Raw genomic sequence first — 26829 nt, 5'->3', positions numbered from 1 at the left:
CCCCCCTCCCCTTTGGAAAATTTTCGCGTACGGAGGATGGGCTAGATGCAAAATGGTGCCACATTTGATGCTAAATTCGATCTGAAGATATCTCCAGAAATTGCTATTTAACCAACTCAGATGATGGGAGTTGAATATAACAAAATATATATATATATATTTTTACCAACCCAAATCTCAGATGGGGGGGCACTCGGGGGGGCACTAGGTTTTCCAGGGGGGGCACGTGCCCCCCCTGGCCCCCCTTGGCGACGCCACTGATGCAGAACCGATTCAACCTGTCAACAGATTTCAATTTACTAATGGGATTCAGAGGCCGATACAAGACTTAGTGCAAGGGGGGGGGGCGGGTTCTGGCCCTTCAAATTTCTTTTATGTCCTATTGTTGCAGACAGGCGGACATATAGGTAAGTATTATTACTATAATTGTCAAATGTGTATATTTTTGGTGTCAGAGCAGGGGAATTTCTTTAACACCCCCCTCCCCTTTCCCATCTGGATCCGCGCCTGGGATATAAGCTAGACTGTACTCTAAAATGCATTCTTTGGCACACAAATTTACATAAAGGTAGTTTGGATTGAGCACACATGCTATGGTTACTCCAGCAGGGGAGTCCCTCCCTACAATTCCTAACATTTTCCTCCACTTCTACAGGATATATGCATGTTACTGAGGCAATAAAATATATAAAGCATACATGTAATTTTGTTCTTGCAAGACTTTTAGTGTTACAATACAAACTTGAGCCGATATATGGGAATAAATTAAGAAACTAAAGCTAAGTGCACAATAAAAATATTTTTGCCATAAAGGTCCACAATCTTAAAGATTTAGAAGAGAGTAAGAGATATTAGCACACATCTGACAGCATTTAAGAGTGCTTCACAACTGGATCAATTAGCCAGTGGTTTTCCAATGAGAACACACAGTACACTTACCCCAATTAAAATAAAAGTGATACCAATTTGTTAGGTAATGTTTAGGTAGGTAGGTAGATAGACATTAGACAAGCTACTCAATATATACAATGTAATATGTTAGTGTACATGTGCAGCCGCAACCCTGGCTACCAGTTTAATATTCAGCATAAACACCTAACTATCAAGACTGGTCAAAAAGAAGTCAAACATGATGGAGGGAAAAGAAACCAGTCTACCCTTCCCCACTGGATGTGTACATGTAGATAACAGCATAATAATATGATGGACAGCAAGCGTGAACCAGCATTGTACAAATCTCCTTCCCTTAGTAGCCCAACATTCTCATGATGAGGCCTCATCACAATATATGAACACTTATCTCTAGATTTGGAACTCTCCACTCTGAAAATGCTTATAAAGAAGTGTTCATAGCTATGCATGCTGAACTAATTAATACTCTTTACCCGCGACTCTCATATTACATGTATTACATAAATAACTATGAGTATGACACTAGCACTAACTCACATGCTCCACATACATGCTTTGGCTAAAGAAAATTAGTAGACAACCAAATGCTATAGTTACTATTTTAACATTTAAGCACATGCCATGAAGTAAATACATAAATATTAGTTACTGTATGTACATGTACTTGTTTATGTACAATGTGTAACAGAATTTATATATACTTTACAAGCTTTGGAAGATCAGAATCTATGTACAGTGAAAACATACATTTAACCAAAACAAATGTACCTTTTTACAGAATAAACCACTCTATTTGAAGAATATAACTTCAAGCACTCAAAAAACAAACATTAATTTCAACTTTGCCTAAGCTAGCTTTTAATTTTGTTTTAGTATGGATATCCTTTCTAATGAGGGAATAATGGGGGATCTACCATGTAGACTCACTGCAATTTGTCTGCAAAGGTAAGTAAAACGTTTAAAAGCATTAAAACATGTCATTGCTTGTTGTGTGCATTAAGTTGGTTAACTGAGACAGTGAGTGAGATGTAGGATATGCTGCTTCCTGGTCCCATTGTCATGTTCTAAACTTCATACGGTATGTGGGAACCAGTTTAGAAATGGGCACATGTACAATGTAGAGCAAGTTTGATCAAGAACCAATGGTTAACCATAATGTACCGGTAGTGGTTGATTTGTGATTTAACTTACACCTGCATGCTAATATCAAAGCATGAATGTCTCTAGTTGAACCAACAATTGTCAACTAAACTATCATAACTAATCCTATGACTAATTCAACTATGGTACATGTACATTGTGTATTATCATGCTTTCAATATAGTTCCGATTAAATTTGCTCTCACTGGTTCAAATGCATTATCGTCACATCACACTTAGGAATCACTGGAGATCAAGAAGGACCCTTCAATGAGAGCAATGTTCTGTATATATTCATCTGGTGAGAATGTGTAAGTTAAAATAGAACCCAGCCATGTACAGCAACTTTTTAGTAAATGGGCACATGCAGTGTCTATACTGGGCATGCGCAGTACTAGAAAAAAGAAGAAGAAAATTCTGTTCCAAGTCATGGCTGAACACAACAAAGTTCAATTGAAAGATGAGGTAGTAGCATTTTGCATTTTCCCTGAAATCTGACCACTGCTAACAACCATGTGACTTTTGACCTAAATCTGCAAACAGTTTACATTGGTACGGAATTGCTGAAAAAAATCTGTGAAAAGAAGCATTTTGCATATGTTCCAGAAGATGACAACTGACCACTGGTACTTGCTCGGTACAGCCTGCATACCGGATAATGTTGGAAAATAATTACTCATCTATCGCTCTTATCTCAAAACCTGCTAAACTCATTGGAAACTGCATTCCAGATCATTAAACAGTAGTACATGTATGCAGGTATAATTTCCCCAGTCATAGTCAATCTGCCTTGAAGACAGGAAATAACTTAAAAGGAACAGAGTGGTTAATTCTGATGGTTTCTTTGGATTTCAATGACAGCCAATCAACTTTATTCTCCTCAAGTTTATATTAAAGAATAATTTATGCAAATGCCTATAATATTAGTATCTGGTCAAAGCAGACACATGTTTTGCTCCACTGATATACACATTGCATAGCTGCTGTTAATTTTACAATAGATTATACAGACATTTAATCCATCAACAAAAGATTTAGCATCAAACGAGCATGTTTATATTTACAGCTGATTTCACAAGTTAGTGCATTACTTATTGAATGTTTATGATTTATGCAACAAATTTGTTGTCCAGCTGCCCACTGTATTAACAATTGATTTCAAAAACCTGTTGTAACTGCAGATATCAAGTGTTTCAATATTTTATGATCACTATCACAGCTTTTACATCAAATGACTCTTGGTGTACAATTTCACATTGGTCACAAAACAGTTGTAGCTCTGCCCACCAATTAAGAAAATGGTTCGTATCAATTTCTTCTGAATTAGACAGCAACCCTCCAAATTTTTTCATGGGCATTTCATCACAATAAAAAGCTGTGAATTTCTTGTACCAATATTGGTCATTTAAATTTGTACGGATGTACGCTGTATTATGTACATGATCACCTAAAATGACTCTGTAAGGTACATACACCATAGACTTACCGGTACATGTATGCGCAACATATCTTTTAGAAGAGTGTCCTAAATGTGTGCAACAAACGCATTAAAACGTTGCACAATAAAGATATGCCATTTGTAAAGTTTTGTCAAATCAACTGCTGGGATTCAAGTACATGTAATTGTTTCCTATTCAAACCATGTAGGTACCGGTGCATGTATACATCTACTTCAAACCAAACTGTCGGCACATGCACTGCATACAGTTCACTATTTCACAGGGGGAAACAAATTATATGAACAAACTTGTTTGTTGTAAAATAAATGTAATAATCTCTACATGTACCAATTGCATTTTGTAGTGTTTCTCAGTCAGTCTCAGTTATAAATAGGCCTATAGGTTTTACATTTGACGCTTTAAATATACAACGTAATAAAAGGGCCCAAACCCTGAAATGTTTGTCTTGCATGAATGGAATCATGTGGGTTTTTTTAATTACTCTATTCCATGAGCAAATATCATGACTAATCCTGGTTCCAGAGACATTTCTTCCCCCATGTGTACATTATCACATGCCATAACCAGTACTGCTTGTTTGCCAGGTACACGCCTAGTAACATATCGCTCGTATAGGTGTCTATTCATCTGTCGTGTCTCCAGGGTTGATAACCCATGCGGCCAATTGCGTTCATGAGCATTCTCCATCAACTCAGTGGCAAGATGTGGTGGACAGCCAATTTCTTGGAGAGAGCGTTTGATGACAGCTTGCAATACAGCATCTGGAGTAGAGATCATGCCTCCCCAACGCGTGACTTTTGCTAAGGGAATGGTATTCACCCATCGTACTATCTCATTGTTTTCTAATTCATCTTCGATTGCCTGGACGGAGGGATTAGCATTTGGTGTTGAGACTCTGATCGCTCGTATGTAATCCTTCAGCATCTGCATTTCATGGCGGTGTTCTGCCAGAGCACGCTTGACATCTTCAACTTCAGCCCGATAATCTCCTATTTTTGATGCTTGTTCCTCAACAACAGCCCTTAGTTCACGTACACAATTATGCGTTTTGAGCTCATCTTTTGGAATGACCATACCACAGCCCTGTTCACATTGAACTGGACGCTTGGGGTTGTGATCACACTCTTCCAGATGTTGCTGAAGAGAGTCAAGCTTGACAACTACTGTACAACCAAAGCTAGCATTGTCACATGCAATATACAAACGAGAAAGTAAGTTCCGTAATATGCGTGGAACTGACTTGAGTTGCTGAGAAGTGATGGGATTGCGATCCACTGGGCACGTACGTTGTCTGTTCAACCATTCATGGATACATACTGAGCAAAAGGCATGCTCACATTCTGGGGCCTGTACAGGATCTTCCAAAACAGCACTGCAAATTGGACAGATTAGTTCCTCATCCACTTCACCACGGAAACGTCCTACTTCAAATCCCATTTTTCTTTTGTGTTTGCCTGAAAAAGAAGAATAACAACTTAAAATGTTGCCTAGAAACATTATTGAAACTAATCACGTGTACATTTTGTAAGCAAATGAAATATTGGGTTTCACAATATTTTCACATTAACATGCTTTATGTATGTATCTTGGCTGCTGGGAGGTGGGAATGCATGTACAGTACGTGTATGGACTAGCGGAATACATACGTGTGCATGTACATGTCTGTATATGATAGAGATATTGCTTTCAAATTATGAGGCACTCTACATGTAGATGGCAGTGTTGGTAGTCAAGTCCATTAGAAGTCTGATCATAAGTACATCACAAGCTGCCGTGGTCGCAAGAAACAGAGGATCAAAAGAAGGACAGTTGTCACCGTTCATTTGAATAGCTTGTGACTTGACTTGGGACTGGATGACTTATGAGGACTTATAATGGCCTCGACCACAACACTGCTAGGGGTGTGCATTTACGGGTAGTACAGGAGCCGGGTACCGCAGCAAGATACAAGTGTGTACAGTGAGCTTAATAGCTTTACGGCGTAAACTGCAGCTTTCGCCACCGTCATAAATGTGAAATATGTTTTGTTTTCCCACATGAAGTAAGTACTGAAGTAAGTGATTAATAAAGTGGAATGAAGGAAAGGAGAGGGCGAGAGTCGAGGAGGGTGAGAGTCGAGAAATTACCGTATACAGTTTTTTTTGTTAGGCCTAGGATGCAATTTTTTGGCGCTTAAAATTTCACTGAAAAAAAGTGGAGTCCGTGTACGCAATTCTTTCCAAGTTGAATGTAAACCCTTTCAATCATGGACATGATTTAGCTGGAGTTACCTCAGCCCTATATTATATCATTGGGTTGTCCTCAAGGGCTGGAAGAAATTGTCAACAAGGATTAGTAACTCTTAAAATTGAATTCCAAAATGTGCCATGTTGTGCCCGTGACACACTAATTCCCTTGGGACTCATTTTTGGAATTCAATTTTCACTGATGCTAGTCCGTGTTGAAAGTTTCCTCCTGCCCTATTACAACAAACCAAAGATAAAATATAGGGCTGAGGTAACTCCAGCTAACAAAACCCCTACGAGACCTCTGGCCAGCGAAAAAAAAAAGCCGCATCACCGCACTACTTTTTGGGCAAGCTCCATACCAGAAACCGGAGACTTTTTTTTGGCCTAATGCCTCCTTTTTCACTGCAATTGTAGGCTGAATCTTCATCACTGCAAATGTAGGCTGAATCTTCATCATGGATCATTATTTTCTTCAGGGACCTGGGTAGTGGTTATGCCTGACAAGGTTTGGGTGAGTCCCAAGGGGAATTAGTGTGTCACGGGCATAACATGGTACATTTTGGAATTCAATTTTAAGAGTTGCTAATCCTTGTTGACAATTTCCTCCAGCCCAATAGGACAACTCAATGATAAATTATAGGGCTGAGGTATTTACAGGTAGACTAGCTGGAGTTACCTCAGCCCTATATTTTATCATTGTACAAACCGTATGAGACTGGTCTGAAAATTTCTAAGTGTTTTCTCAGTAAATACTTCAATATTTTTCCCTACTAAATTTGACTTTTTAGGACATAACTATTATGGAAAGAATTCCATACATGGCCTCCACTCAGAGTCAGACCTCCTACACAAAGTCTATGGGCCATGACAGAAAAAGTTAAAGTATTATCAAAGAATTTTTGCACTCCTAAAATAGTGTTTCTTCATCAGATTTACAACTTTTAAAACTTTTCAGGTCGTATTAAGAAATATGAGTGGAATTCTTTCACATATGATGGCTGATATAGGTCACTGAAGGGAATAATTAGTGATGGCCAGATATCTTTGCCATGTTCACATGGAACTAGCTTGAGTAACTCCAGCTCCGGCCCAATGCTCATCAGGAATTCGACATATACATGTACATGTACACACATGTAGAGCTGGAGCAACAACTACATGTATGTAATAAAAACTAGATCGTAAGAATACCGAATGATGCGACCGTATTTCCCCAGTGAATTACAAAAATGGTCCCTTTTCCCTCTATTATCCCAACCCAGATTCCATAATACGTACCTCATACCTAGCCCCATAAATGTGGCCTATTTACTGGACTACCTCCGTGAATAAAGGCCACACTATCAGATTTACTCAAAACGTTAGCACTTGTTACCAAATTAATTTTCACATTCAGACTGCATGCATAGTTGATTTATGCTTTTAAAAAAAACAGTCACCTTGTTAATAACAAATAAAAATTAATGCACAAGTGTTCAACTCTCCAGCTTTCGTGTCATTTCCAGCTCCTTTTGGAGGCTTCTTGGCATCCATTTGTGTGTAACTCAATTGCAACCATGTTCCAACTGAACAATGCTCTCGCGCAATACCTGATGGGATACATGGATCGTTCACCTGTCAGTCACACGACATGCCACATGCCCGGTAGTCTTGGCCCAAGACTGGCTTTGGATTATTTTCATCTACGTGCAGTTGGTATATAGCGCACGCTGGCTGTGGCAAGCACAGCCAAACGACATCAATGGTAGAGGGCGCTATACCAACTGCACGTAGACGAAAATAATACAAAGCCGGTCTTGTGCCAAGACTACCGGGCATTTGGCATGCCGTGTGACTGACAGGTGAACGATCCATGTATCCCATCAGGTATTGCGCGAGAGCATTGTTCATTTGGAACATGGTTGCCATTGAGTTACAAACAAATGGATGCCAAGAAGCCTCCAAAAGGAGCTGGAAATGACACGAAAGCTGGAGAGTTGAACACTTGTGCATTATTTTATTTGTTATTAATAAATACCTTGGAGAGTTGATGTTTTCTGATTGGTCGAGACTCGATCACGTGGCCGGTCATTAACGGTGATAATGGACCGGCTTCAAAGATCAAGCGAATAAATGGCCCCTGAACCAGCATTGATCAAGCCCCGTTCAGCCCCATGCAAGCCAATGATTGGTCAAAATATAGTAACAGTCCTGCGGTAGCTTTTAACAATTGAGCACTGCACATGCGCTCAACCCCCATTGCGTGAGACTGACGCGCGCGTACGCAACACAGTTGCTAGGGATGCGTGCGTGCGCGCGCGTAAGGAAGTTTTGAAACGACATCGTACAGCAGTGCAGTATATACTGAGGATGTTTACGACGAAAACGTAGATCTACGATATATTTTCTTTGAAACACTTCACCCACCGACATATTTACCTTTCCTAAACCAAGCATCTTTGTAATTCCGGACACAAGGAATGTGTAAACGAGATTTCAGCTTCCTCCATCAGGTAAAGATATGAAAACATTGTTGTAATTTGTTTCGCTACAGCAGCAGTTTCTGTTGAGTTTACGTCGTTATAGCTATTAAGCTAAAATATGGCCCATGAACATGAACACAAAAAAGTCTGGAAATATCACCGGAAAAAAAGTCACAAAATTGGAGCATTTTAACTGTTTATTTCGTTATAAAGGTATTTATTAATGGGAATAACAGTGTGAGGATCCGGTCTTCACTGCGTGATAATGACCGGGTGTGGGGGTGACCGCTGTTAATGGACCTCGACTTCGTCTCGGTCCATTAACAGCTGTCACCCCCACACCCGGTCATTATCACGCAGTGAAGACCGGCTCCTCACACTGTTATTCCCTTATTAACAAGGTTAGTGTTTTTTTAAAGCATAAATCAACTATGCCGCAGTCTGAATGTGAAAATTAATTTGGTAACAAGTGCTAACGTTTTGAGGAAATCTTTACAGTGTGGCCTATATTTACGGAGGTAATACAGTAAATAGGCCACATTTATGGGCCTACCTCATACCATGCAGCAGACATTCATGAAGTGGTTTCAATTTTCATCTGGTGCGATGTCGTGGAAAGCAAGATAACAATGTCTTGCTTTCCACGACATCACACCAGATGAAAATTGAAACCGCTAGCGCGCCTGAAAGCGGTACGGTACGCACATTCATCGCGCACACTGCATGAAGGTACATGCCCACGTCACGTCCAGTGGGTGGAGCCATTTTTGAAATGCACTGGGGATATATGGTCGCGTCATTCGGGATTCTTACGATCTAGTTTTTATAACGTAGTTGTCGCTCCAGCTCTATACATGTATGTCGAATTCCTGATGAGCATTGGAGCTGGAGTTACTCAAGGTAACATGTAGCTCTACTTTGTGAAGCGCTGGAACTGGTACGGTACCCTCCGTACTAGCGCTCCACCGAATAGGCATACTTTGACTACACATTTATATCACTGACACACGGAGTGCTTTTTTTTGCATACCCTCGAGGACAAAAGGCCCCAAAAAACTGGTAAAGAGAATACAAATGAGAAAGACAGTTACCCCGGATAGATCCACACATTCATGACATTCCATAAGACCCCTTAAATTGTTCCAAACAACAGGTAATTTAAAAAAAAGTATAAAATATTCTGATAAACTTACCGCTCACAATTTAATGTGTCTGCCGAGTTGTTCCATCCATTTCATTGCTGATCGATCAAGCGCGTGTGTGACGTCACTATCAAAGAAAAACAAGTTGCGCTGAATCAACGACAGTTTCGTGTACTGATATGTGCCCTGCGCCAAAAGCCCATACTGTCATATGGCGGGGGCACATATCACTACACGAAACAGTCGTTAATTCAGCGGGACTTTTTTTTCTTCGATAGTGACGTCACACATGCGCTCGATCGATCAGCAATGAAATGGACGGCAGGACTCGGCAGACACATGCGGTAAGTTTATCACTATCAGACTATTTTGTTCTTTTTTCAAAATTACCGGTTGTTTGGAACAATTTAAGGGGTCTTATGGAATGTCTAGAATGTGTGGATCTATCCAGTAGGTACACAAACCGGCAGACATTGATCTGCGCAGCTGACACGCGACAGTGAACAACATTTTTTTCTAAGTTGCCGCGCGATAGCTCTTTGGGTTTATGCTGATCAGAGGGTATTACGGGGCAATTTTCACATGTTATTGACCGTCATCATAATTTTCATACGTCTACAATAATGCGTCCAAAATACTGGGGAAAAAATGCAAATGTTTAAGCCGAAAAAGTCCATCTCAAAATAGGTTTCAACTTCAGACTGGTTTTTCACATATAAGGGGCTTTTGCCTTTTCTATCAAATCAAAACATGGAAAAAGCGATATATTATTTAGTAAAAACAGTCAAATTTAGAACCAAAATTGCCCCAAACTCCCCCTGCAAGCGAAATTTTCGGCTCAACGCGACGCGACAGAATTTTACTTTAAAAAAATGCTCTACATGCGATAGTTACGGCGCGGCGGGACAGGTAGACTTGAAATAAAGTCAGTAATTGGCCCAGTTTTGTTCGCCTGTCGCGCACCGCAACGCGCCAGCGTGGACAGCAACAGCATACTGCGCTGTCCCACAGTACGACGTACATGTATGTTCATGCGGTATGGCTATTCCCGGATAGTGTAGTGACTTGTCTGCAAGTCTAGGGGACAGACCACGCACGCGGGGTGCATGTGTTTTGCACGTGATCACAGAATGATACGTCGCCATGGCGTGTTTACGATGTTATTTAGGGGATTTTATGCCAGATTATCTCTTTCTGTTTTTCAACAAAAATGTAGTTTCCATTGGAATACGAACTCTATTTTGTTTCTGATAAATCAGGCCACGTTTTGGGCCCACTTAAAAGAAGTGATCAATTTTGGCTTGTAAATGAGTACGTAATGTTAGATGGCAAAGCCAAATCGAATCACGTGGTGATGTACATGTATCATTTTGGTGATTGGTGATTTGCGTATCTAAATTCCAACACCAATTACCATACCACTTTCACGCGCCGCTAGTGGGTTTAATTTTTGTCTGGTACATTGTCGTGGAAAGTGACTGTGAGTGCCTTGTGCATGAAATGCGTAACACATGAAACATTGTCTTGTTTTCCACGACAGGGCACCAGACGAAAATGGAACCCACTAGCGGCGGGTAAAAGCGGCATTGTACCCACATACATCGCACGCAGAGATTTTTCGATTGTCATCACGTGATGCATTGCATTTGCATAATTAACCACACAACATGGACGACAGCCGTTGGAACTGGATGTTTTTTATGGACAAGCCACCGAAATCATCAACATTTTTCATATTTGAGTGGTCGGGCACAACCCGACCACTCTCTGTTATTGTTCTGGTAAATCTTTTTTTTTTTTTTCCGGACAATACTTCTCCGCGGCTTTTCTCCTAAACGGTATATGGTATGAACTTGTAACTTTCAATATATATCGACCCTCATCCGAAGTGGTGCATATTACTCTGACGTCATGATTACGTCATCAGGTGTCAAATTACAAGTGATTTGTTCTTAAAAAGTGACCAATTACTTTCACCTATAACTTTTGAACTAAACATTCAATGATGTTTGTATTCTGTAAATCAGACAGACCATTAATCGCTTTAAATTAAACAGTTTTTGTCGTGTACGTGAACTCGCTTGACCTTTACTTCCGGGTCTACCGGAAGGTCAAAGTTAGGTGAATTCAAAATGAAGACGTTAGCCTGACATCAAAACAAAGCAGCATTTCTTCCGAATGGTTCACGGTATGATCACAAAACCTTGTGTGAACTTGTACCGTGTTACGAAGATGTTATAAATTTTGTTACGTCATCATGACGTCATCAGGTATCAAATTACAAGCGATTTAAGAGCAAATTTTGACAAAATAGTTTGCTTTATATCTTTTGAACTAAATAGAGTATCGTGTTCATTTTTTCGTGAGGTTGTAGACTATGCCGTGAGAAACATTTCGTGTTCCCGGACGCACAACCGCTTGACCTTCACTTCCGGTGTTACCGGAAGTGCAATAAAAACTGAATATAACTCAAAAGCGGAAGCATTTTACTACAGACATATATATTATGAAAGTGTTTAGTGAGGAATGCAAGACGCAAAAAACAGTGTGATGACGTCATCATCTGAAAGGGCGCCGCCCTCTATCGGCACATAAAATAGAGTTTCCCTTCTTTAATTGTAAAACCATCAGTCCAAATTTTACCAAATCGCCCCTTGACATTTTCTGATTAACCAGAGATAACTTGGCAAGGTTTCAAATTCATGACGTCATCAGACTGGAAGTTACTTTAAGGAGAATTTGAAAAAGATCATAGTTTAAATTTAATTCTTTCATTTGATCCCTGTCTTATCTTCGAAAACCAAATAATGATATCCATTACAATGTTCACCTTTGGATCTCTAATGCTGTGACGTCATCAAACCGGAAGTTAGGTGTTATCAATATGTCATGAAACCGGAAGTTAGGTGTTATTAATACAAACAATTATATTTCCCATATTTTCATACGTTATTTTAACTATACAATGAGAAATTATCCTCCGGACTTTATCAGTATTCACTCACCATTTTTGACTGATGACATCATTAAACCAGAAATAACTTTTTGTGCACATAGAACGTTTACTGAAATTTATTATACCGTTAAAGATATCTTTTTAAAACATTGATTGTACTTGAAGGGATTTAATTTCCTGATCCTTTTTTCTACATAAACTTATGTTCTTAACTTAACTGGGCAGTGTATAATGAAAAGGCTGTCCGCCGACCACTCTGCGTTTGTAACTCAACAAACGCGAACCTCTAGTTTATTATTTTTTTGTTCTGTGTCAAGTCGATCATCAGCTTCGTGAAGGACTGCTGCGTGGTTATGAGGTATGTAAATGGACCTGGGTTGGGATAATAGAAGGAAAAATAACAGCGTTGCTGTTGAAACCCCTCAGCCGAAGTTTGTGGAAAGGGGCAAACTGACATTCCAAACTCAAATATCATGTCTAACTGAAATTATCATGCAGAAACCATTAACTCACCACAGTGACCTTGACCTTTGACCTTTTGACCCCCAAACCAATCCCAACTTGCCTGTACCCAAGGGCAACCAAAATTTTAGACACCAAAATCTCATTTCCAACCCAAGTTATCATCCAGAAACTATTTACCTTTAACTCACCATGGTGACCTTGACCTTTGACCTTTTGACCCCCCAAACCAATCCCAACTTGCCTACTCCCAAGGGCAACCCCCTACCAAAGTTAGACACCAAAATCTCATTTCTAACTCAAGGTATCATCCGGAAACCATTTACCTTTAACTCACCACGGTGACCTTGACCTTTGACCTTCTGACCCCAAAACAAATCCCACTTTGCCTACTCCCAAGGGTAACCCCCTACCGAAGTTAGACTGCAAAATGTGATTTCTAACTCAAGTTATCATCCGGAAACCATTTACCTTTAACTCACCACGGTGACCTTGACCTTTGACCTTTTGACCCCAAAACCAATCCCAACTTGCCTACTCCCAAGGGCAACCCCCTACCGAAGTTACAATCCCAAACAACATTTCCAACTCAAGTTATCATCCGGAAACCATTTACATTTAACCTAGCACGATGACCTTGACCTTTGACCCCAAAACCAATCACAACTTGCCTACTCTCAAGGGCAACCGCCAACCAAAGTTAGACACCAAAATCTCGTTTTTAACTCAAGTTATCATCCGGAAACCATTTACCTTTAACTCACCACGATGACCTTGACCTTTGACCTCAAAACCAATCCCAACTTGCCTACTCCCAAGGGCAACCCCCTACCGAAGTTACAATCCCAAACAACATTTCCAACTCAAGTTATCATCCGGAAACTAAGCTGCCCGGACGGACAGATGGACGCGCGATGACAATACCCCTCGAGCCTCTCGGCTGAGGGGTAAAAAGGACAATTTTGTGGAGGCCTTTTTTTTTAAGGGTCTCTTAAGATCTAACTTTTACACGTAATACCCATAGTTCTAGGGGTATACGGGGCATGCAGTGCGCCGCGTGACTGTCAGGTGAACGATCCCTGTATATATATTGCAGGAGAGCATTGTTCAGTTGGAACATGGCGCATTTGAGTTACACACAAACGGATGCCAAAATAGACCGGGAAATAACACGAAAACTGGAGAGTTGTACACTTGCCTATTATTTTTTCTTTGTAATGTTACTAACAAGGTGAGTATTTTTTAAAGCATAAATGAACTGCATACGTAGTCTAAATGCGAAAATAAATTTGGGGTAATCCTTATCTTTAGGACACCTCTATATTTTACGAGTTCTGTTGCAGAGGACTGTCCAGTACCAAAGTGACTTTTGCAGACTAAAGCAGTCTCTGTCCCTCCAATAAACTCATGTTTGTTGCAATTTTGAAAGCACTTTCAAAGAAAACGTGACTTTCCTACCGCTTTTTTGCAGTCAGACGTGAGACGTGCACGTTGTAGTTCTCACAACACGAGTGAAAGCCCGACACAATGAAAGCCCGTTGCTGATTTGCTGATAAAAAAAGTAATAAAACATTTTTTTTTTAGCCAATCAGCATCAAGCTTTCATTGCATCTAGCTTTCCCATTTGCCATCTTGGTTTTTGAGTCTATTTACCAGTTGTCGTCGTTGTCTTTTACCCCTTAATTTCCCTCATAAATCAAAGCCCTGCCCTCTTTCCACAAAATTAAATCTGTTGATAATAAAGAAGGTGTCATTACCAACTGTTCCGATGTGTCAAGAAATATCAGGGCGATCGTGAAGTGTAGGGCCCCTGTTTTGTTTTGATCAAATTAGAGTCAAAAATGTTTTTTATTGCTCAAAAATCACACTGACATATATATGCGCTCCGCGCCAAAAGCCCATACTGTCATACGGCGCAGGGCACATACACTACGCGCAACAGTCATTCAGCGCAACTTGTTTTTCTTCGATAATGACGTCACACACGCGCTCGACGATCTAGCCAAGAAATGGATGGCACAACTCGGTAGACACACTTTCCATGAGCGGTAAGTTTATCGGAATATTTTTTTTTTTTTCAAAATTACCGTTTGTTGGGAACAATTTAAGGGTCTTATGGCATGTCATGAATGTGTGGGTCTGTCTGGGGTAACTGTTTTTCTCATTTGTACTCTCTTTACCAGTTTTTGGGGCCTTTTCTCCCCAAGGGTATGCACAAAAATGCATATCGTGTGTCAGTGAAGCCACCGAAATCGTCAAGATTTTTCACATTTTTTTTTTTTTTGTGGTCTGTTTCAAGTCGATCATTAGCTTCGTGAATGACTGCTGAATGTATGAGGTACATGTATGTAAATGAAATCTGGGGTGGGATATTAGAGTTGAAAATGGACAATTTTTGAGAGGCCATTATTTGAGGGTCTCTTGCTACCACACTCTCACGACTAGGTTATGTCTCCAGCGCTACTACTCCTAGAACTATGGTAGTGGAGCCTCATAGATGAAGAACCCCGCAAAATTGTTTTCAGCGGAAAACACTAATTAAGTACAAAAACGTCCTTCAAAATGCAGACATTTCCCACAGAACTGCTGCACAGTTTGCCCCCAAACTCCGTACTACACCTCATGACATACTCACGTAATATGCGCAGAACAAACATCGCTGGATTTTGTCAGTTTTTTTTGCCAAAATGATGAAAAATATGCCCTTTCCGCACTGAGCCAACCTGGCACTTGAAACGTGCACGCATATGATCCAGTGATGATTTACGGTTCGCTCGGAGCGCGCCGTGGGGGGTGCGGTACAAGCGAAATGATAGTATGTGCATGCGTACAAGTGCAAGTACGGTAGCCCCCGCGGCGCGCTCCGAGCAAACCGAAAAATCATCGCTGGATCATATGCGTGCACATTTCAAGTGTCAGGTTAGACTTGGCCAAGTCTAAGTTGCGCTCGGTCTGTGCCTAAATCCACTCACAGCGCATATCACATATGTCCTTACAGTACATAATGCGCACCCTCATGCGTCGAATCCGGACCATCATGTTAAAAATGTACATGTACATGTTTTTTCAAGTGATGCAGCAACCCAGACTTGGTCAATCTGCCAAGCGTACGCGCTGGTTTGTTCCACGTTTGTACACAGTCTATGGAAATTAATTTTCGATGTGATTGGCTTCTGCCGATTTCGGTAGAAGCCAATCATATCACAGTATTTCAGGTAATGAGCGTTTTTATTCTTAAAAACGCGCGCAGATTGTTTTGATAATATTCCTAACACGCACTCAGCGTTGTCTGCATATTCGCACATCCAAAGTTTTGCGGAGAACGCACACGCATCCCATGGTGAGGAGTAAACAGATACACGCACGCGTACGTTCGAATGCTTTGAAACGGCTCTGGGTATGCACAACACAAAGCGGTATCAATGGTTCTCAACATCTTTTACAGGTTAACCCCAATAAAAATTCCCCTTTGTTTTGAATAACATTTGAATGTCGTATTCTTTATTAATTCCATCCAAGAGCAGCTGATCTTAGCATTATCATCCAAATATAATGTGTTTGAAATCTACAAATTAAGATTACATTTTTAAACTTTTGCAGATTGTTATCCAGCCTTCCATACCTACTGAAAATAATAAACGAGTCTTCGAAAAACGATTACTTTGATTGGTCAAGCGATGTTGCTGCATATGCATAGAGATGGTCAGATGGTGTTGCATATGCATCGATGAATACAGGCGCGTGTACGCGAGGGGGGGGGGGTGCTGATGGCAGAATGATCAAGTCGGAATTGCTAACTTTTGCACCACATGTATGCACATGCTCTGCAATACATGCACTCACATGTACATGTACGTGTAATACACGTGTTATACAATGTACATACAGTGTGTGCGCATTGTTATACGGCACTGAAGTGGAACGCGCGCTGAAGTGTACCTTGTCGGGCGTCTGGAAAGGCGTAAACTAAGTGATTTTCACTACTTTCTTTTTTAAGATACCCACTTAAAGCAATTCCGACTTGAGTCAAGTCTAGTGTCAGGTTGGCTCAGTGCGGAAAGGGCATATTTTGGTAATCCTTACCTTTAGGACCCCGTTCCTATATAAGGTTAAAAGACTCACCAAAACAGCTGTCTAAATGACACTCAAAAGTGACTGACATTCTGATATTTTTGACACATTTGAACCAATGCAAATGACATCTTCTTGAATATCAGCATGTTCAATTTTGTAAGAAGAGGTTAGGGCTTTGATTTATGAGGGGTTAAAGATGACGATGACAAACAGAAAATATATTTAAAAAGCAAGATGGTGAACTGCAAAAAAAGGTAGAAAAGTCACATTTTCTTTGAAAGTGCTTTCAAAATTACAACTAACATGAGTTTATCTGAAGAAATAAGACTGCTTTAGCCTGTAAAAGTCACTTTGGTACTGGAAAGTCACCTGCAAAAGTCAGTTTTTGAACAGAACTCGTAAAAATAGAGGTGTCCTAAAGATAAGGATTACCCATATTTTTCATCATTTTAGCAAAAAAAACGACAAAATTCAGCGATGTTTATTCTGCGCATATTACGTGAGTATGTCATGAGGTGTAGTACGGAGTTTGGGGGCAAACTGTGCAGCAGTTCTGTGGGAAATGTCTGCATTTTGATGGACGTTTTAACCCCGCAAAATTGTTTTCAGCACAAAACACTAATTAAAATTGTTTTCAGCACAAAACACTAATTAAGTACAATTGAAATTAAATTGTACTTAATTAGTGTTTTGTGCTGAAAACAATTTTGCGGGGTTCTTCATCGATGAGCATAGTCATAGTTCTAGGAGTACAGCGCTACATGTGAATGAATATTATCATGTCAGCTGGAGTTTAGCTCTACTGAGTGGAGCGTTGAATTACGGGTACCCCTCCATACAAACGCTCCACCGATTTGCCATACTTTGGTGACACCGTACCATGCATTTATCGTCTGGGGCAGTGGGGGCCACGTGCACTGATCTCTATTCAGGATCTACGGCACAGGAAACAGCCGTCGCATATGCAACTCGCGCCCTCGCTCGACAAGCAATTTGCATAAACGCGACGTCACGGCTTGAGGTCATCTCTCGTCACATTCAAAATGGCTGCCATCACCAGACGTTTCACGAGTGCATATGGGCTCCAGAAAGATTCAAGAATATCTCGGAAAATTGAACATCATTACACCTAAGCATCCCAGAAGTGATAGATGGGACATCGTAGAATACAACCATATGTAAGAAATTCCCTGCAATTTTTATGAAAACGTCCTCAGTAGTGCGCGGACCACGGTGTGTGGCCAGAGGTTCAGCGCAGCATACCGCGGCCACACTAGTGGGGCTAGCTGGAGTTATGACATGTATGAGTTACTCTAGCCCTGGTTGGACGAAGTCTTCATTGCAATACGACTAATGTCCAGGACGAGAATATTCTCTACATGAAACCACCCAACATTTTTACCAGAGTTTTGTTATGTTTTACCTCGTTATAGAAGCTTATTTCACGCCTACATACTCTATGTGTCCTTATCTGTTGGGCTGATGGGTTCAGGAATTCCATATGCAATGCTGACTGACGTTAATCAGGAAAATAAAGTCTAAAGCAGCGTTAAACTTGTACGTGTTTGTAGTCTCTTTTCATCAGTTTATTCCAGAGTTGTACGTCATGTACAATGTACGTGCGTACGAAAGCGCGTACGCACGCTAGCGCCCTCATTTGTTTAGTTTTGGTTGGAACCGTGACGTCACTCCAGTCAACCGATGTCGCGAAAACGCTCAACCAATGACCAAAGCCGAAACGTGTTTCTGGTAACTGGCGCGAAAACACGCTCGGTCATTGGATTAGCGTCCGCGCCTTCAAGTAAGTGCGCGTGCGTATGAGGGTGGTTACTAAGCAAATCGCGCGTGCGCACTGCATATTCATGCTGCATAGTCTGGCCCCCGGACCAGGCGTGATATGAGCGTCGAGAATAATTGTCCAGTCTAGGGAACCAGACTACACGCTGCACAGACGTACATCATGTACGACTAGAATAGACTCGGCGGTGAGAAACTGATGAAAAGAGTCTAAAAACACGTACAAGTTTTACGTTGCTTTCGAGTTTATTTTCCAGATTAAGGTCGGTCAGCATCGCATATGGAATTCCTGAACCCATCAGCCCAACAGATATGGACACATAGAATACTACAACGTAAAAATTAGCTTCTCCAACAAGGTAAAAATATTGAAATTATTGGTCAGAAATGTTTTCGTTCGGTTTTGAAAACTTTTTACTCAGGACTCCCTCCGTAACGTAGGGAGGAAAGGGAGTCCACCAGGGCTAGAGTTACTCAAGCTAACAACATGGAACAGGAATGACAAACGAATATGACGCAATTATCTACTCCATTTTCATTACTTACGTGTATTAGATTGTCATTTTCGTCAGTATGATCACCATACACATTACTTTATGTCTGTTCGATCATAGTTTGATGAAAATACTCTCCGAGTCCGAGTTCCAATGACAAAAGGTTAAAAATGACGACAACCAATGCTCCGTGCGCAATTGAATGAATTGGCGACGACGTTGATACTTACCAGGGCACTACTGGATTGCTCATGTGGCTGGCTAGGCACCAGACTCACTGTTATTTTTAAATAGCGCCCCCTTTTGAAGTCTATATAAAATTATGAATGGTCTCGGCCTGACTCGACTGCGGCCCTGCTGATGTAGCCTACAATAAGTAATATGTACATAATGTAAAAGTCTTTTTTTTATGGTCGTGTCTGTCAATTGAAATAAATACCCCTTTGTTGAACGTCAGTTGGTGCATGGAGCTTTTTATAGCTCTATGGTTGGTGCGGGGGGGGGGGCATCCCCCCGCCCCTCTCCACCAAAAAAGCGAACCCAATTTTTTTTTTTTTAACGTGACGTCGCAATAAAGGCAGGCACTGCGTACACCACCATCGTTTCCTCCAAAATACTGGTTAAAGTGGTCAGAAATTGCCTCAGATCGCACCACAGACCATTCCGAATCCAACAATTTTTCGGGGCTCTTGAGCGGGCCCCGAATTACCCCATCATATCATACGCCGTAATTTTTTGGACCCACTTTTTAGGGGAACGAACATTTTTGGCCCCCCCCCCCATTCTTTTGTGTGTTCTGGATCCGTCATTAGGTTGGTGCATGTGGAACACCCAGTTTATGTAGTAGCTAGTACAGCTAGTGCCACTGTACGGGAGCCCGGGGGGGGGGGGGTCAGCCTAGCTGGAAAGTTAAAGCCCGTGTCCATCATTTTCAGCTATCCAAAAAGTAACTGGTGTAATTATTGTTGAAAAACATACTTGGTTGAAAAATAATAAGGGGACTAAACTCCCTGTGAAATTATTCTTTCTGGCAAGCTGTCATTATGAAGAAATCTACGGAAGAAGGCCTTTCCAACGGTGCTTCTTAAAAGAAGCACCGTTGGAAATTTCCGTTAGTAGTTCGGTTTTTTTTATTCGGCGAAGTGCGCGCAAGCGTTGACACGACGCGCGCGTGGTTGTTCGTCGGATCGGTGCGCGACATCGCGTAGCTGCAATCGGCTCAGTGCATAGATATAGAATAAAAAGGGCGGCGCCATTTTTTAGCGCGTGGGGCACCTTTTTTCCCGTAGGTTTCTATGGAAAGATATATTTTTATGTCCCTAAAAGTAATATTTTTGACCTGTAGTAGTTATTTCTCCAACACAATTCAAAATGGGTTATCAAGCTGCATGTTCATTTCGAAGTTTGGTCCATATTATATCTCGTATTTATTTCCCGTTTTAACATGCTGGTGCGCGTTGGTTAAAAACCCTTGCATCCAGTTGTTTGAGTGCTATTTTCTTCATCATCAAAGAGAATGATGATCATTTTGTGTTATTTTGCTCTCCTCTACTGGCGTATCGAGCATCTGAAAATCTTCAAGAAGGCGCAAGAATCTCACAATGTTAAACAAAATGGGTAGAGCACAATGTAAATAAACTTGAGGAGTTAATTAGGTTTCTTGTAACCGTTCGTAAGGTTTACCCATCTCGTTTCCCTATGAGTAGCACTGGTGGTTTTGTTTATTGCTCGTTGGAGAATATAACTTTCACCGTCCTGATTTCGCTTGTATCAGCTTTTCCGATTTCGCTTTTAAGATCACCATGATGTTGCCATCTACAAACGCCCCCTCCTTTCAGCCTGGTCACGCCACCACTCTAGCGTCACATTGAGGTCAAATATATCACCGATGCTTTTTTGAAATATGCACAACAAACACACAACCATCATCCGTACTCCTCAAGCCATCCTCCCAAAAGGTTCGAATTTGCCAATGCATTCAGAAGGCCGGAACATTATAGGAGTGTATATAATATAATTTCATTCTTAAAACGGTTTTCATGGGCAATATTATTGTCATTAAAAGTCATACATATAAAATGCAATCCAAGTAAATTGTTTTAATCCCAAAAAGGATAATAATTGTAACACAAATCTCTAAAATCATCAATTGAAACATTTCACAATTTCCTTATTAAATAATTCAACGGTAATTTAAAGCAGTTTTTACATTCTACGTTTTCCTTTTCATTGTCTTTATACACATTTTAACTGATAAGCTGACATTTATTTGGAGATTTTTTTAGCAACGCGCACCACCATTTTAAAACGAAAGATAAGTACGAGGGGAAAATGGAGCAAACTTCGAGGTGACTACCCAGCTTGAAAATGCATATTGAATTTGGTAGATGCATAATAATTACTGGTTAAAAATGTTACTTTTACGGACATAAAAATGCAAGTTAGTGCACAAACCTATGGGAATGTAGGTGCGCGTAACGCAGGTTTTGCCCCACGCACTATACTGCGCGTAGGGCGTTCATGCGGGAACGGGAACATTTGTGCACACTCTATGGCGCGTATGCATGCGCTGCCGATCTAGTCTTTTTATTCTATATCTATGGCTCAGTGAGAACGTGTCTAGCTCGGACGCTGAATTCAGGCCATAGACCTATATTAAATTACTAAAGCGCTGACTTCGTGTACAAAGTAATGCCTGCCGGGCGCATCCATGTTTGTGCACAACTGAACCTATCTATGGAGACCTAGAAATGTTGTACGGCTTTTGTACGGCTATTTGCATATCTTCGTTTGTATTGCAAACCGGTGCGTTATCGAAGCCAAAACGCCCAAAACCGAAACGCACGATCAGCAAATGAGCGTGTCATTTTGTTCTACGTAAACAGCGCAACGCGTGCGCGTATTCGCTGCAGAAACGTTTTTTTGAACCGTCAATAACGCGCTTAAGTTGTTTGCGTATGTTCTACTTGCCCGTTGCATGTAGAGTACACTTTCAAAATTCAATCCATCTAATTTCATTATGTTCTACAAACACGCACATGAATTCAAAATGTCTGCGCCCAGGACGGCTTCAAAGCGTCTCCGCGCGCAAGAATGAGGATTTAGCGCTCTAGTAATTTAAAATAGCTCTATGATTCAGGCCCAATTCAAAACATGATTCAGCAACTTTTGATATGAAATCAAGATCCTAGAATGTTGTTTTTCTCGAAATATACCCCTGAAGCTGAGCTGAAACCTCAACAGGTTAGTTGTTCAGCACCCTTCTTTACATTTTGAGCACTTTTGTTGCTTTAAACAAACAAAATGCACACATTACAAATGATGGACTATACCTTTAACCAATTTCCACGTATAACAAGTCTGCCGGGCACATTTTGGTGTCATGAGGGCCATGAGAAAGGGCCCCCAAAATGAGCTAGATCAGCTGGTGAATTAACCCAATGAAACCTACTGGAAAATGTTGGGTATAGTAGTCCCGTGTATCATGAATGGCCACTGCCAGACATTTTCTATAAGTGCCTTGACGCTTGTAGAAAATAAAAATGTAGCTTACGAGTAATTTAAGATCAGACTAATTAACTTAAGAGCGGTGGGAATAGCATGGAGGGGGCGGGGCCAAGCACATTTTCGCTTATATCATCGCAATGAACTCTTTCAATCCTGTCAAATTTTCCTGGCATGGTTGCCAATGCCTTTTGGCTAATTTTCTACCCATTTAAAAAAAAAGAACACACACTGTTCCAATCAAACGTCCATTTCCCGAAACAAGTAGGCTATATTGACCATGTTCGATGTGCACAGTACATTATATATATAGGTTTCCCCGGCTATTTTAAAACGTTTATCATTCGAATTCACCGTTTCTAATATTCAAATTCGTCCATCAACATCGATTAAGTGCACTTCCAATGTTTAATTTCGTCTTTGTCCGACAATTTCAAATTCAGTTCAAGCAAATATAAACAATGAGCACATGTTTTCGTCCCCGCCGGAGTATTCGATTTCGTCTCGTCGATCTAGCTAGACCTTGTTATTCAGAAATCAATTCGTCTTATTGATTTATATAAGACTAATTTGATCGCTGAATGCTGCCATTCGGCAACAGCTTGGACGATTTGATCTGTACTGACGAATATTCTCGACCCAGTGACTAAAAAGGGTGACCAAACTTTAAAATTGAATGGTAAATGACTAAATTGGTTTTGGTAAAAGCGTGTGAAATTTTTTGTGGACGAAATTGAATGTTAGAGTTGGTGAATTTTAATGAATGAAAAATCTTTTAAATTAGCAGAGAAAACCTATATTACACAATATAAAATACTGTGCTGGTGCACAGATACTGTAATAAAAACTTTAAAACTTACAAAAAAAAAACCCAGACTTGTACACCCATCTCCCTTCTTCTTTATATGCTTTGAAATACACTTGGACACAAGCTGAAACATTCTTACATTATAACGCCTGTTATTTTCACCATTTTGTGGGCGTGGCCTAAATATGTAAAGCAGGGTGCGAGTAAGAGCACTCTAAATCAAAAGAGGCAAATTTGTAATTTTGCTGACAAAACACATATTCTGCATTCTTAACTGTGTTAATGGTGCACTGCAAAGTTGATTTTAAATAAGATTGCCAATAACATAAACGTTTTAAACTTACACAAGTTCTTTTTCAATAAAAAAACGACAGTGATATGTATATGAAAGAAACACGTGGGCACACACGTGCATGTATAGGGATGGATGGAGGAACATTTAAAAGAGATGAGGAGTATGCAGGGGAGAGGTACATCAAAGGGGGTATTAGGGCTTGGGTGAGAATGGAAGGAAAAGGGGATTGGGAAGGAGGGGGCACAAGAGAGAAAAATACCCAATTTATATGTCTCCTATTGATCCCACTTCTTGCCACTCTCTTTGTCCCCCAGCCTTATCTCTCTCAACACCCCCACCCCATTTCTGTTATCCTCACGCAAACAAAACTCTTTTGTTCCTGGCCTATCATTTCTTCTTCATTTGATGTTCACCTGTGGATCTCTCCTCTTGTCCTTAACTTCTCTTTTGTGTGCCGGCCCCATTTATTTCTTGTTATGCAATTTTGAGTTTTGTCCTTTCCCTACTTCCCTTCTATTCTCTTTGGTTCCCACAAATATGAAAATACAAAGCGTTTTCCTCGTCGGGTCCATCAATTTCTGTGCCACTATGTTGTCCCTTTGCTCCCGGGTACGTTCACACATACCTTCTTGTTCCGTATTTATGGGGGCAAACACTTGTTGCTTCGATGTATTTGTAGGCACCGAAAACATTGTGGGGATAGCAGAAAGTCCCGATATCTCATTCCTAAAATTTGCCTAACAATACAAAAAAAACCACTTCCCCATAATAGGGAGGTTTCGCAAGCGAACGGATACGCTTACACTTAAGCCCGGTTCATACTTCACGCGAAAGCAAGTGCGAAGCGAAATTCATGTCGTCAACAATGGTGGACGCGCCTCGAATGTATTGTTGACGTCACGAATTTCGCATCGCTTTTGCTTTCACGTGAAGTATGAACCGGGCTTTACGCTTAGCTATCCGTATCCGTTTTTTACTTACGTGTAGCGAGCGAGATATGCGTGTCGTCTGCACGTTTAGCGGATAGTGAGTGGCGTATGACGTCATACATGCAGACGACACGCATATCTCGCTCGCTACACGTAAGTAAAAAACGGATACGGATAGCTAAACGTAAGTGTAAGCGTATCCGTTCGCTTGCGAAACCTCTTTAATAACGTGTTAACGGCCCGCCATAAGAAGTGTGTATTTATGTGCAATCGAGGACCGTCTATTGTCCCTATTTTGTTATAATTTACTTTAACTTTTTAGGAAGACCTGTCGTGTTTTGTACACGGTCGTCAATTGTGGACCCTACATTGTTCAACGTCCCCTTTTGAATGCAGAAACAAACAAGTTTGGCTAGTTTGAATCTGATGTACCAGCAGGCACTGCAAGCAAACTATTCAAAGATGGAATGTGCGTCGGAGTGATGTAAATTTAATATTAACAATGCAGAATCTGTGTATTTAGGCCACGCCCACAAAATGGTGAAAATAACAAGTGCTTTCCTGTACGAATGTTTTACGTTGTGTCCAAGTGTATTTCAACGCATAAAAAAACAAGGGAAATGTATGTAGAATAAACATTCTGTTTTTGAAACTTTTTATTATTTGCCCCCTCCATGCTATTCCCATCGCTATAAAAGTAGTCTGATCTTAAATTGCCCGTAAGCTACATTTTTATTTTCTACAAGCGTCAAGGCACTTGAAGAAATTGGTTTCACATTTTTCTATATCGTCGCGTTGCAACTGTATCAGCGAAAAGGAACGGGAGGGGGTTATGACCACGCCCCTCCTGTACAGGTTTTTTGTCTGCCGGGCACACTCCACCACTGAAAATGTCTGGCAGTGACCATTCATGATACCTGGAACTATGCTCAACATTTTCCAGTAGGTTTCAGTGGGTTAACTCACCAGCTGATCTAGCTCTTTTTGGGGCCCTTTCTCATGGCCCTCCTGACCACACCCACCACAATGTGCCCGGCAGACGTCCATTTCCTTACATTGGTATGCATGTGGACCATTGCTACATACATGGAAATTGGTTAACTTTCCAGCTAGGCTGACCCCCCCCCCCCCGACTGACAAACATCTGGGTTTTGTTTTTACTCTAGTGACTTAATTTTCCACGACTGCAATCAACAAAGTGTCACAACACAGGGCCATGAACCTCAGGCACGTGTTGTTGCGAGGGCCTGAGGGACAACTTGATTTTGAGCCAGGCATGCAATGTATGTGCTGGCGTTTTTTACTAACGGAGAGAGACATGACGATTTGTTGAACTTGCTAATACATGTACTTGCATGGGCGTCGCGAGGGGAGGGGGCAAGGGGGGGGGGACACTTGCCCCCCCCCCCTCTGGAAAAGCACCCAAAAAAAGGAAGAAAAAAAAGAGAAAAAAGAAAAGAAAAAGAGGCGCGAAGTCAAAGTGGTGTAAATTTAATGGTGGAGGGGGGGGGGGGCAAAATGTCCCTGCCCCCTCTAAAACTGATAAATCGAGAATGTGTTGAGAAATACAGGCATTTTTTGGCAAAAATATGTTTTGCCCCCCTCTAGAAAAAATCCTGGCGACGCCCATGAATACTTGTAGTGTCTTTATTACCTTAGTGTATTTATTATCAGGATAATCGTGGAATATTAATAGGATGGACCCTTTCCTTACAAACTTTCTGTCGGCCGGTGTCATATGAAAATAGGACTCTTTTTCCCTTTTATTGGTTAAACCCTCTCACGTGACCGGTCCCTCTCCTAATTATCTATGCATGAGCATGCGCAATACCACTAATGAGTCCGTATTTCATAAAACCTAAATTCATGGTACACCGGCAGCGCAGCGACACAGTCTGCAGTATCGGTCACTTCGGCACCTAGCCAACTCGGCACCTTGTCAACTCGGCACCTTGTCAACTCGGCACCTTGTCAACTCGGCACCTAGCCAACTCGGCACCCGAATTTTGCCTTTTTCTCCCGAATTCCAACTCAGCACCTGATCAAACCACGATCCGTCTCCAAATAATCAGTTAATTGTCCCACGTATTACTTTGTGGTCTTAGTTTCTCTTCTTTTTTTTTTAGGCGGTGGGGGGGACGCACGAGGTCGAAGGAAATCAGCAGG

At 41.0% G+C, this 26829-nt stretch overlaps 1 protein-coding gene across 3 annotated transcripts; it reads right to left on the bottom strand.

Annotated features, from left to right (window-relative positions):
• Positions 1-701: 701 nt before the first annotated feature.
• Positions 702-19358, bottom strand: LOC119722606 (E3 ubiquitin-protein ligase NRDP1-like). Of its 3 annotated transcripts, XM_038192800.1 has the most exons (3): positions 19180-19358; positions 14221-14311; positions 702-4966 (listed from the first exon to the last, which is right to left on the bottom strand). In XM_038192800.1, exon 3 carries the CDS (start codon positions 4947-4949, stop codon positions 3990-3992), a length of 960 nt encoding a protein of 319 aa, XP_038048728.1. In that variant the 5' UTR covers positions 4950-4966; positions 14221-14311; positions 19180-19358; the 3' UTR covers positions 702-3989. The 3 variants fall into 3 exon arrangements, with proteins under 3 accessions (XP_038048728.1, XP_038048727.1, XP_038048729.1); XM_038192799.1 differs by lacking the exon at positions 14221-14311; XM_038192801.1 differs by lacking the exons at positions 14221-14311; positions 19180-19358 and adding an exon at positions 7180-7352.
• Positions 19359-26829: the final 7471 nt, after the last annotated feature.

This window comes from Patiria miniata, unplaced genomic scaffold (assembly GCF_015706575.1).
Source record: "Patiria miniata isolate m_02_andy unplaced genomic scaffold, ASM1570657v1 HiC_scaffold_16, whole genome shotgun sequence".
In the NCBI taxonomy this organism is placed as follows: Eukaryota; Metazoa; Echinodermata; class Asteroidea; order Valvatida; family Asterinidae; genus Patiria; species Patiria miniata.
Note: the sequence above shows the minus strand (reverse complement) of the source record. Positions and strands in the feature narration are given on the sequence as shown.

Bases quoted from the DNA above. Each gene is read 5' to 3' on its own strand.
- LOC119722606 (XM_038192800.1), bottom strand. From the start codon at position 4,949: ATGGGATTTGAAGTAGGACGTTTCCGTGGTGAAGTGGATGAGGAACTA.